The sequence below is a fragment of the Octodon degus genome, unplaced genomic scaffold, assembly GCF_000260255.1.
Source record: "Octodon degus isolate 3935 unplaced genomic scaffold, OctDeg1.0 scaffold00100, whole genome shotgun sequence".
Lineage (NCBI taxonomy): Eukaryota > Metazoa > Chordata > Mammalia > Rodentia > Octodontidae > Octodon > Octodon degus.
In genome coordinates this window covers 8,785,593-8,797,861 of record NW_004524676.1, presented here as the reverse complement: position 1 = coordinate 8,797,861, position 12,269 = coordinate 8,785,593, and the positions used below count along the sequence as shown (strand labels likewise).

The 12,269-nt window shown below is 48.8% G+C and overlaps 2 protein-coding genes across 8 annotated transcripts in view; both read left to right on the top strand.

Annotated features, from left to right (window-relative positions):
• Window positions 1-5,860, top strand: part of Kmt2d (lysine methyltransferase 2D) — a 40,392-nt gene extending 34,532 nt beyond the window's left edge. For 5 of the 7 annotated variants that reach the window (XM_023723575.1, XM_023723577.1, XM_023723578.1 and 2 more), the window contains 7 exons: window positions 1,718-1,854; window positions 1,947-2,077; window positions 2,543-2,590; window positions 3,736-4,021; window positions 4,189-4,262; window positions 4,383-4,491; window positions 4,633-5,860. In XM_023723575.1, coding sequence (XP_023579343.1) covers window positions 1,718-1,854; window positions 1,947-2,077; window positions 2,543-2,590; window positions 3,736-4,021; window positions 4,189-4,262; window positions 4,383-4,491; window positions 4,633-4,725 — 878 coding nt within the window. In that variant the 3' untranslated portion in view covers window positions 4,726-5,860. The remainder of the gene's footprint in view (window positions 1-1,717; window positions 1,855-1,946; window positions 2,078-2,542; window positions 2,591-3,735; window positions 4,022-4,188; window positions 4,263-4,382; window positions 4,492-4,632) is intronic. The other 2 variants (XM_023723573.1, XM_023723572.1) reach the window with 1 other exon arrangement.
• A 1,747-nt stretch (window positions 5,861-7,607) lies between these two features.
• Prkag1 (protein kinase AMP-activated non-catalytic subunit gamma 1) overlaps window positions 7,608-12,269 on the top strand; it is a 16,478-nt gene continuing 11,816 nt past the window's right edge. Inside the window, exon 1 of the mRNA XM_004638623.3 lies at window positions 7,608-7,691. Coding sequence (XP_004638680.2) covers window positions 7,683-7,691 — 9 coding nt within the window. The 5' untranslated portion in view covers window positions 7,608-7,682. The remainder of the gene's footprint in view (window positions 7,692-12,269) is intronic.

Genomic DNA, 12,269 nt, shown 5'->3' with positions numbered 1-12,269 from the left:
ACATGCCAGCCAGCCCCGCCCCCTGGTAGGCTGAGCTGGCTGCCCCCCCACAAATAAATAAATAAATTTAAAAAAAAAAAAAAAGATCCTGTCACAAAAAATAAAAAAGGATGGCAAGCGCAAGGTCCTGAGTTCAATCCCCAGTTCTGCCCAAAAAAATAAATAAATAAAAATAAAAATGACTGGGAATGTAGCCTTGTGTGAAGGCCTTGGATTCAATCCCCAGTACTTAAATACTTGTTTGTTGGAGGAAAAAAAAAACACAAAACAGTACCTGGCACACAGTAAGCACTCCATAAATACTTGCTCAGTGGGAAAAAAAAAATCCCCAATACTGTGGGATGGGGTGTGCTCCGATAATGTCTTTTTTTCTTTTCTTTTCTTTTTTTTTTTTTTTTTGTGGTACTGGTGATTGAACTTGGGACTTTGCACTTGCGAGGCAGGTGCTTAAGTCACTGAGCTATACCCCAGTCCTCAGATAGTCTTTCATGCTTTGAGTTTCCTTAAATTCCTTTGTAATTGGAAATATTTTGCTTGTGCCAGGCCTAATGGTACATGCTTGAAGTCTCAGGACTTTGGAGGCGAGGCAAGAGAATGGTAAATTTGAATTCAACGTGGGTTACATGGCAAGTTTAAAGCCAGCTTTGACCATATAGTGAGACTGCCTAAAAAAAATTTTCTTTTTTTTTTTGCTTATCTGATTTCACATATTCTAGCTGATTTTCCTATCCTAAGTGCATCTAAAAGATTGAGTTATAAGGCCCCAACATTCCGCACACTTGATCCTAACTTCCTTGTGTTTGTTTTGTTTTCTCCTATATGATATTCTTTTGATTTTTTTTTTTTTTTTTTTTTTTTTTGCGGAACTGGGGATTGAACTCAGGCCCTTTCACTTGGCCGGGGAAGCACTTATTCCCCTGAGCCATCTCCCCGGCACCCTTGATTTCGGTTTTTGTATTAATATTAAAAATAACAAGATCAGGTAGTATTTGTTGAATATTTACTATATAACACAAAATTAAGTGACTTATATAGGTTATTTTGTTCATACAACCCTGTAAAATAAATACAATGATCGTGCCTAATTTATACAGAAATTGAGTCTTGCATAGAGATTACAATATTAGGCTCACGGTTCCACACCCGGTGTAGGACCCAGATCCCAGCCTTTTTAACTGCAAAATATACCTGTGTGCTCTTTGAGCAAGCACAGTGATTGTGCTAGGTCCCTGAGACCTGGCCTTGTGTTTCTTGGTCACAAGCTGTGGTTACCTCCTGAGGGAGTTGAAACTGGCTTCTTTTTTTTTTTTTTTTTGCCATAATTTTATTGATAAACAAATAGCAATGAGACAGTTTCAAATCAAATCGCTAGGACAGTTTCAATAATTAACACACTGCATACATTCTTCTTAGTGGTTAATTGCTGTACAAGATGCGGACTTGATATCCTAGTTACAAACACCATTAGAGCAAATCATTCTATTCATTAACAGAATGTAACTATATATCTATCCCAACTATTTTGAATACACAGATACAAAAAAACTGGCTTCTTAAGAGAATGAGAGTAGGAGCCAGGTAAGGTTTTGAAGACCCACATACCTTCACGACAGGGTGGTGTTGGGTCCATAGAAAACAGCTGTAGCTGAGGAATGGGGCTAGGGTGTGTAGGGCTGTGAGCAGAAGCTTTCTCTGAGGGCTCCTCTCTGCCTTCTAGCTGTGTGGAATCGCATCATAGAACCCGTGGCTGCCATGAGAAAAGAGGCCGACATGCTGCGCCTCTTCCCGGAGTACCTGAAGGGCGAGGAGCTCTTTGGCCTGACGGTGCATGCTGTACTGCGCATAGCTGAATCAGTAAGGGGGGCTGGGGGGAGCTGGGTGGGCACTGGGGACCAGCTCCACCCCGTAGGAGTTCAGGCTAAGGAGAGACCTGCCTATTCCTGCAGCTGCCTGGGGTAGAGAACTGTCAGAACTATTTATTCCGCTATGGGCGCCACCCCCTGATGGAACTGCCACTCATGATCAACCCCACTGGCTGTGCCCGATCGGAGCCCAAAATTCTCACACACTACAAACGGTGAGCTTGTGGAGCTGGGCCGTGGGCTGTGGGTGTGGGTGTTGATAGAGATTGTCTGGGCACGTTGTGAGGGCTTGGGGTGCAGATAGAGTTCCCTCACACCTCCTGATTAGAGGGTATGCAGGTATCACAAGGCACCCCTTCCTGCTCTCCAGTCTGCTGAGGTATATGGGGTTGGTCAGTGTTGCAGGACAGTTTGTTGGGCACCCTGGGAATGGCTGCTAGGGAAGGCCTTATCAGGCTATGGGTAAAATTTTGTGAGCTGTGTAAGGGATCTGGTCACTTTCTCTGCTTTGCTTCCAGCGGGAGGCCTGTGATTCTCCCAAACTTCAGATACCCACCCCATAAACGCTAGGGTCACCTTCCCTCCCCAAGGATGAGTTGGTGTCAAAAATAATTAGAAGTATAATAGGAAAATAATAAAATCTTACATTTGTATAGCACTTTATACTTTTTTTTTCAAAGCGTTTTCACATCCATTATCTCATTTGATCCTCACAACAACCTTATGAGGTAGGTAGGGCAGGTGGTATGACCCCCATTTCACAGCTGAGAAAACTGAGGCCCTGAAAGACTACGTGACTGGATATAGGTCACATAGCTGGGACCAGACCCCGACCTCTTGGTCTGTGGCTCATGGTTCTTTCTGTGTACCACAGTAGCCTGCCTTTGGGTAGAGGGAGGCAGAATCCATGGTAGCAGGGACTTCTTGAAGGCCTGTGGTAGCCCTGAGGCTGCTGCCGTAGAGCGTCAGAGACTACCCCTAGTCAGCCCTGGTCCTTGATGCTCTCCAACAGTGGTTTTCAAACTGTGAGTGCAGGTGTTCCAAAAAGTCACAGCACATAAGCTGGGGGCAGAACTTGGCCCTCCCCATGTTTACTTCTACCTTCCCCAGATTGGATGCTACCAGAATTCCTTTTCCACATAGTTACAGATTGGAGTTTCCGTCAACATTTTGTTTAAAAAAAAAAAAAAAAAAATCTGTTAAATAAAGAAGCCAAACATTTGAAAACCGCTGCTCTGGGGTGGGCAAGACCTTGAGTGGTGCCCTTGGGTGGTGAAGGCATCCTGCTGCACAGCGGTCATTCCCCTGCACTGAGCCACCTGCGCAGAGCCCAATGGTATGTCAGAATGGGACGGTCTGCAGAGAGGCAAGGGTACCACGTTTAGGCTGTGAATCACAGCCAATTTTAATGCAGGTCCAGCGCAATGTGGTAGATGCAGGTCCTGTTTTCAGGGCATCCAGCATGTGCAGGAGGTAGGACTAAGACATTTGAGCAAACCATCAACTTAACCTGTGGGCCTGGGCTCCTTGGGGAAGACCCCCCAGAGGAGCATGGCCTTTCATGTGGTTTGGCAGAAGGCTGGGGAGAATGAGGAGATGGGAGAGCAGGCTCAGTGTAGGGGAATCGGTGCCCCCTTCCCTCCGTATCTGCCCTCCCATCCTGGGCTGTCACCCGGAGCATCAGAAGGGTCCTCATAGATAGTTGCTGCCTCTCCAGGGTTGAGACCTCGTCTCTACTCCTGCAGCAGCACTTCTAATACTTGCTGGTAGCACATGCCCCTAACTGGCTTGTTGTGTGTCCCAGGGAGGAGACGGGTGGTATGTGTTTATTCTGAGGGCGAGCTGCCTTGTCACGGACTGTGTCACCTCCCAGGCCCCATACCCTGAACAGCACCAGCATGTCTAAGGCATATCAGAGCACCTTCACAGGCGAAACCAACACCCCGTACAGCAAGCAGTTCGTGCACTCCAAGTCATCTCAGTACCGGCGCCTGCGTACCGAGTGGAAGAACAACGTGTACCTGGCTCGTTCCCGCATCCAGGGCCTGGGGCTGTATGCGGCCAAGGACCTAGAAAAGCACACAATGGTCATCGAGTATATTGGCACCATCATTCGCAATGAGGTGGCAAACAGGCGAGAGAAAATCTATGAGGAGCAGGTATGGGCTGGCCATTTTTGTGGCGCAGTCTGCACTCAGCCAGGGTCAGCCTGGGGTCCATGGGGGCAGACAGAAAGCTGGGCAGGGGTGTGTGCCGTGCAAACCCAGAGCTCAAGTCTGCTGTCTTGATACTCTTGTCCCTTTTTCTGCCACCTCTGCCTTTCTAGAACCGAGGTATTTACATGTTCCGAATAAACAATGAACATGTGATTGACGCTACATTGACTGGAGGACCTGCCAGGTGCGAAGGGAAGGATGGGTTTTGGGGGTCGCTGTGGGTGGCCCTCTGGGCACAGGCTAACTAAGGAGCGAAATTGTCTTCACTGCGTTGCTTGACTTCAGCGATTATCCCACTGCTCAGGTACATTAACCATTCATGTGCTCCTAACTGTGTGGCGGAAGTTGTGACCTTTGACAAGGAAGACAAAATCATTATCATCTCCAGCCGGCGAATCCCCAAAGGAGAGGAGGTAAAGGAAGTATCCTGCGTGAGTGACAGTTCTTTGACGTTTCCCAGGAGCTGAGTTCTGATACCACTGCTCAGAGGTCATGTTGAGCCTGTGCCCTTCTCCCTGGGGGCGAGTTCTGATTGTGCCTTCTTTTCTTTCCAGCTGACCTATGACTATCAGTTTGATTTTGAGGACGATCAGCACAAGATCCCCTGTCACTGTGGAGCCTGGAATTGTCGGAAGTGGATGAACTAAGAAGCTTTGAGGCTACCAGGCAGGGGAGTTCCCCCAACCCCGACCTCTTCCCTGAAAGGGATAAGAGGGAAGAGACGTAGCAGCCAGAGCCAGGACCCAGGGTTGGGGCTACCGGCTGACCGGAGCCCCTGGCGCAGGAGGCTGGGGCAGAGGGCCCTAGGCCACGTCCGCCCCGGGCACCAGGGACAGCCTCTTCCCCGCCATCGGCCCCAGGCTGGCATCTGTGCCCCCAGCTCCAGGAGGGGCTAGACGGAAGCAGCCGTTGGGTATCTCAGGTTTGAAGGGGCTATGGGCCGGTAACTACCCAGAGGCATCTGGGAGGCAGCAGCGGGGAGGATGTGTGGCCGGGCACAGCCCTGCCGCTCCCACTGACCTCTCTGGCCCAGTTCAAGGCTGCAAAGAGACTTGACTAAGCTTGACAATCCCAAAGGCCGGGTCCCACACCTGGCCCTGCCTGCCGGGTCCTGCCCCCACCCTCACCTCCATCCCTTTCCCTCTCAATCTGTCTCTGTCTCCCTCTTCTCCTCTGTGTTTCTGTCTCTCTATGGGTTGTGTTTCCTTGTTTTCCACTCTGACAAATGCAACATGAACGGGAAAGAGGCATCAAGCTGCCCGGGAGGGCAAGCTGGGCGAGCCGGGCAAGGAGACCCCGCACCCACACCTACCTCATTTAAGTGTTGGATTTTTTGCTGTTTTGAAATGTGAGACCCTCTCCAAGCCCCCTACTGCCCCAACCCTCTCCCCCACCTCACTGCCCTCTTCTGAGTGGGTGGAAGGGGGGGTAGGAAGAGGAAGAAAAAACAACAACAAAAAATCCATCTTTGTTTTTAATTATGGGCATGGGATGGTGGTTGAAGCAAGTGGTGATGAAGATTGGGGATGACTGGCCCCTGGTTTCTCTCAAACTTCCTTCTCCATCTGGACATGGGGCAGGAGGAGTGTGCTATACCTAGGACCAGGATCTCTCCCTCCTGTTTTCCCAACCTCATCAGGAGCCCATTTGCCCTCCAGCCCCTGGAATGGGGTGGGCAGGGTGGGTAAGGGCTGTCCCTGAGGGGTGCCCATACCCAGTGAGGCAGGGTGTGGCCCGGAGCTCCCACTTTTCCCTCGGTCACCAAACTGCTGCTGGTCTGGTGGGAAGGGGTGGTGATGTGGGGGCGGGGAGCTTAGTGTCAGCGCGGGGAGGGTGGGGGGTATTTATCTATTTATACATGGGGTGTACATAGTCTTGTGGGGCATGGGGGAGCCGGCAGGAGGTGAGAACCCTCCCCTCTCCCCCACCCCCGGGGAGAGCAAATGTAAAACTACTAATTTTTGTGCTTTATATATTCTATATAAATATATCTATTTTCTTTTTACAAAACCAGTTTATAAATGGTAGGGGGGTGTGGGGCGGACACATGGAGCTCCCCTTGTGGGGGAGCCCCCTCCATTACCCCACCTACCGCCCTTCCCTCCTCACCCCCCCTCCCCACCCCCTGGCTGTGACTGCTGTAAGGTGGGGGACTAGAGAGAGGCCGGGCACCTCCCATCCCGTTGTATAGTTGGACTCTTGTAACGCACAAACGCCAGCCGGCCCCAGGGCGCGCCCGAGGGGGTGGGTTCCTGCCTTTTCCTTCCCTTTCTGCCCGAGCTTGTGCTGCAGTGGAACCTCTTCCAGTGTAGGGGCCGGCGGCCGGCGAGGCCCAGCCCCTGCGCTGGTGGGGAGCCGTGGGGATGAAGAAAAGCTTATATGCAGTTCTCCTGGGGGCCGCGGGCAAAGGGCATTTTGTAGTATTTTCAAGAATCAGATGTCGAGTGTGGTGGTGGGCTTGGTGGTGGCAGATGGGCGGGCCTGCTGAAGGGGAGCACGGTCGGTGTTGTGATTTTAGGTTTGTTTTGTTTTGAATTTGGGGGGTTGTGGATTGATGGGGTAGGGAGTTTTTTGTTTGTTTTGTTTTTATAAGCTGCTTCCTCAACTGTTCAAGCTGCAAATAAGTGTTGAAGACAGTAACACCCCCACTCCCGCAGGAACCACTGTAATTAGATCAGACTACAGTAGGGAGACTGGGCTGCGGTCCCCAAAGCCACAGCCCTTGGACGGTCCTTTTCCAAGAGTTGAAAATGTCTAAGCTACAGCGAGGGGAGATTGGCTCCAGCGAGCCAGGCTCTGGTTGGGGATTGGGAAAGGGATGGGGCAGAATTTGTAAGCATATGCTAGATATCCGATAGTCCTGTAGAATTTAGCGAAGAAACCTTATACAGTTTTTAATTTTTATATAAACTATAACTCAGATCCAAGCTACAAGGTTGGAATTTTGGTTGTTGGTTTTTTTAAGTACCCTGCCTGTATAATTGCATCAGAACCCCCCACCCCCGTGTTTGTATTTTGGGTTGGTTTACACTTGCACATACTCGATTTTCAGTTTTTCCCCCTTTACCGTCTTCTACCCTCACCTCCAGGACCCTCCCCCTTTTTAAAAAAATAAATCGCTGACAAGTGTGAATCCCGTGAAGACTTTATTTTGTGTTGTGTGTATCCTGTACAGCAAGGTTGGTCCTTCTTAACAACGGATGAAATGGTTCCCTTTTTTAAAGCGCCCTCTCACCCCTCCCCCGTCCTTGGCATGTTTTGTATCAGCGATCATTCTGAACTGTACATAATTTATGTTGCGAGAGGCAAAGGGCAAGTTTTGGATTTTGCTTCTTCGAAGTTTGTTTTTAAATGACAAATAAAAAAAAGACCATTTTAAATACAAGCGGCTCCGTCCCGTGACGCTCGCCGTCGGCAGGCCCATGACGTCCGCGCGCGCCCGTGGGAGGGCCGGGCCGCCGCCCGAGGGCTGCGCTCGCGCCTCACGCCGGTTGCGTCGCCGCGTCGGTGCGTCACTGCGCCGGCGGAAGGGGCGCGCGCGCCGGACGTCGCGGGGCGGGCTTGACCCCCGCTTCCGGAGGCGAACGCGAGCGGGCCTCTCGCGATGGAGACGGTGAGGAGCGCGGGAGGGCGGCGGGGGCGCTGTGGAGCCCGCGACCCCCGATTCGGAGACGGGGAGGGCCGGCGGGGGCCGGCGTGGCGTCTAGCGGAGGAGAAGCCGCGGGGCGCTGGTCTCGTCCCCGGGACCCTGCCCTCTGCCCCGTCGCGGGCGCGTCTCCGGGGGCTGGGCCCTGCCCGAGCCGGCGTGCAGCGGCGCCTTCGACCCGAGCCGGCCGACTCCTGGCCCCCTTCCTGCAGCCCGCTTTCCCCTAGCGCGCAAGGCCTCCCAGTTTGCATGAGAGAACAGTTGTCATCCGGCTTCACTGGGTGAGGGAGCCACGGTTACAGGTGCCTGGACGGCGACTCCTGCTGTTCCTGGTAGAAGGCGCCTCTGAGAAGTCTTTTATTGCACCAGAGATCATGTTCCTTTAATTAGACCTATCAATGAATGAGGTTTCTGTGGAGGAGGGCCGTTTCGGTGTTAAAGACCGCGCTGTGTTCTTTGGACAAGGTCAGGTCATGTCCTGTGCTTAGGCGTGTTGACGGAAGTCATTTTTGGCGAGCAGGCATTGTCCAACGATGGCAAGTCCTTGTCACCCTCCCATAGATGCTGCAGGTTGCCTGGTACATATTTGGACCCACCTCACGAGTTTTCTGGGACCCGTCCCGTCCATTTTGGGCTCCACAGTTTTATCCTATGTTAGACATAGTAATTCTTCCCTATCTACTACTGTAATTTATCAGAACTGCAGGCTCACTTTTCTTTGGATCAGTTATATGCCCTGAGTAATTCTCTGCCACATTCTTTCCTAGCCTACAAAGACTTGGTGTCCCTTAGATAACAAGAAGACAGATGGAAGTGGTAAAGTGATATGCAGTTGATGATTCAGACAAGGGAGTCAGTTTCTACAGAATGAGAATTTTGAGCAACAATAGGCTGGTTTCATAAGTTGTATTATTTTACTTGTAAATATGTTATTTTTGAAGCATTTTTATAATTTAGCCCTTATGTTATATACTGGATTAGGTTCCAAAAAGAAGAAAGGGAAACACTCACTCTGAAAATGCTTGGCCTAATTGGACAGTGGTGAGGGCCAGCCAGAGACAGCTTTTATTTATTTAAGATAAAACATAATAAGTGCTGTCATCAAGATACAAACAAGGGGGACTGGGGAGATAGTGCAGTAGAATAATCACTTGCCTGGCAAACACAAGGACCTGAGTTCAATTCCCTAGTTCTGGAAAAAAAAAAAAAAAAAAGATACAAGGGCCTGAAAGTATAGGACAGGGAGAAATTACAGTAGATGTAGGAGAGGTCATTGAAGATTGAATAAGAATAGAAATTGGGATGACCAAACATGATGGTGCATGTCTGTTACTCCCAGACATGGGAGGCTGAGGCAGGAAGATTGCCAGGAGTTCAAGGCCAGTGTAAATTACAGAGAGAGACCTGTCTACAAAAAGAAAAAAAAATTAAGAAATTGGGGTCTACAGAGACACGGGGGTGAGCCAATGGCTGGATGTTACTGGAGCTTTGATTTGGTTACGATATGGGAAAAGACTAGAAAAGTGGAGCAGGTTGGACATACCACATACAATACTGTGTGAAAGTTGGTGTTTTTGCATTTTTTGTCTTTTTGAGACAGGGTTTTGCTAGGCAGCTCAGGCTGGCCTTGAGCTCACTTTGTAGCCGAGGCTGGTCTTGAACTCACATTGATCCTCCTGCCTCAGCCTCCTGAGTGCTGGGATTACAGGTACAGGCATGCACTGTCATGCCCAGCCAATTTTGTTTTATAATAAGGAGACACATCGAAGAGTGTCTAAGAGAGTATGCTTTGGGAATGTTCTTAAAGTTTTCTTTCAATGAACTGAGCTGCTGCAGAAAGTGGTGTTTCTAGTTGCTAGAGATGAAAATCCCTTCCAAACTTGGAGGTGCTTCAGTGAGAGAACTTGTTGAAACACCAAAGGGAATTGAAAAGGAGCTAGACTTGGGACAGGGAAATCACTTTAAAAAATGCTGCGGAAAGGAGAGGTTAAAGCTGAAATGAAGACTGAAAATGGGGAGTGTCTCAGTTACTCTTCTCTTCCTTTTTTTTTCCCCCCCTTCCGTACCGGGGATTGAACTCAGGACTCTGCACTTGCCAGGCAAGTGCTTATTCTACTGAGTTATCTCCCTGGCCCACTCTTGTCTCCTTGCTTGGACAAACACCCAATATCCAAAATGAAGGAAGGAAAGGCTTATTTAGCTCACGATTACTGGAGGTTTCAATCTATACTCAACTGGCTCCAAGGCAGAGTGGCACATGGCAGAGGGCAGCCTCTCATGGCTTGGCAAAGAGCAGAGAGCAAAGGGAGTGGCAGTGGCTCAGGCAGCCAGCTAGCCTCTCCCCTCCTTCCATTGTAATGCAAATTACCTGTCCCAGGGCAGTGCAGCATCCACACCCACAGTAATCAATCACAAACTCCAGAAGCGCCCCATGACTTTGGGGGTGGGGGCGGGCACCTAGACACAAACCATAATAGGGAGAGATATTTAAGGCATTTCTAACAGCATAGTGTCTCAAAATTTTACCTGTTAAGGAAAGTAGAGGAGTTGACTATAGTTCTAGGCACCTGAGAAGACAGCAATACAGCAAACAAACAAATGAAAATAGTGGTAAGAATACTAGGGCTGGGGGCCGGGGAGATGGCTCAGTGGAATAAGCGCTTCCCTGGCAAGCGCAGGGGCCTGAGTTCAATCCCCGGTTCCACCAAAAAAAAAAAAAAAAGAATACTAGGGCTGGATGTGTTGCATACCTGTAAACCCACTTAGAAATCTGAGGCAGGAGTATCACTTTGAGTTAAAGGCCAGCCTGAGTTATATGGCCATACCAGTCTTAGAAACCCAACCTAAGAAAAGAAAAAGAACAAGGGGCCAGGGAGATGGCTAGGTAGAATAAATGCTTCCCTGGCAAGCGCAAGGGTCTGAGTTCAATCCCCGGTTCCACCTGAAAAGAAAAAGAACAATAGGATTTGAATTGAGTGTGGTACCACATGCCTATGACCCCAGGAGTTGGGAGCCAGGTGCAGGAGCATGGCCCTGAATTCCAGGACAACCAGCACCACATAGCTCAAGACCAGCCTGAACTACCTAGTGAACCCCTGTCTTAAAGATAAAACAAAAAACCCCAAAAGAATAATAGGATTAGAGGGACAAAGATTCTGTTTTGTATTAAAACATTTTGAGGAGGGGGCCTGCCCCTTAGCTCAGTTCTTTTAAGTGGCTGCTTCAACAAAGCAGTCAGGCTCAAGTTGCTGTGGTTCAATCCCTACAACTCAAGCTAGCCAAACCTGACCTGAAGGCATTCGGAGAAAAAACCCAAAAAAAACCCACCATTTTGAGGAGTTACTGTGATGTGTGATTGTCAAACAATTAAAAAATGGATCATGAGTTTGGAAGAAGTTGTGAGTCTATGTCTGTGAGTCCATGTCGCTTGTGTCTGTGTAATATTTTGTACTTCTGTGGTACAGTGGCACCTTTCAGTGCCCTAAGTCATTAAAACCAGAAAGAAGTGGTCATAGTTCCCACTTTGGTGCAGAAACACAGGCAAAAAGATAGTCCCTTACCCACTGGATCTGACTTCTGTGTTGGTATCTGCGCATCTCTTCAGTTGTATGCCTTTCTTCTAAAACTTAGTATTAAGTCTCCCCGTTCACATCAATGTGCATCATTATTAAGGATTTTTTTTTTTTTTAAATTGTGAATTACAGGGGTTGGGGAGATGGCTCAGTAGGATAAGTGCTTCCTTCCCTGGCAAGTGCAAGGGCCTGAGTTAAATCCCCGGTTCTGGGGAAAAAAAAATTGTGAATTACATACAACATTCCATGCTAGATTGCAGGGCATAAGATAGTTGTGGGCTCCAGGAGTTTATAATCTGCTTGGATAGATAATGAACAAAATAACTAGCACAGTACAGTATGTGTCACAAGTGCAGTAATTTCTAGAAGCAGCCATTTCTGTATATAGGTTTTTGTGAGGCTACCGTATACCATATGTATAGTTACCAAAAAACAGCCCTCTTCCTGCTTTTTAAGTTAGACTATTTTGACAGCCTTGCCAAAAATGCCAAGCCAAGCTGGTGGTCGTATGTAGGGAGAAAGAAGAAAGGGAAATTATTCGCTGCCCAGTGCACTGGGGGAGGGAAGTTTAGGGCTATTCTGCCAACTCCACCCGGCCTGACAGCCAGCTTCTAGATTCAAGCCAAGGCCTTTAACCTTACGTTACCACTGAAGCTTCATAGGTGACCTTTAGTTTATTTAGGGTTATTGCCCAGAATAGATGGAATCAAAAGTGTTAATACCAGAGGATAAAAATTTTTGTGATCCCTCCTGGATTCCTAGTTAACAATGAAATTTCCTTATGTTCTCACCTGAGGGGGGCAGAGCTGATTCAGAAAGTTTGTATTCAAAATGTTTTCATGTTCAAGGCCAGTCTGGGCTACATAGTGAGCTCAAGACTAGCCTGAACTATATGGTGAGATCCTGTCTCAAAAATGAAGCAAAACAGGGGCTGGTGAGATGGCTCAGTGGTCTAAAGCACCTACTTAGAACA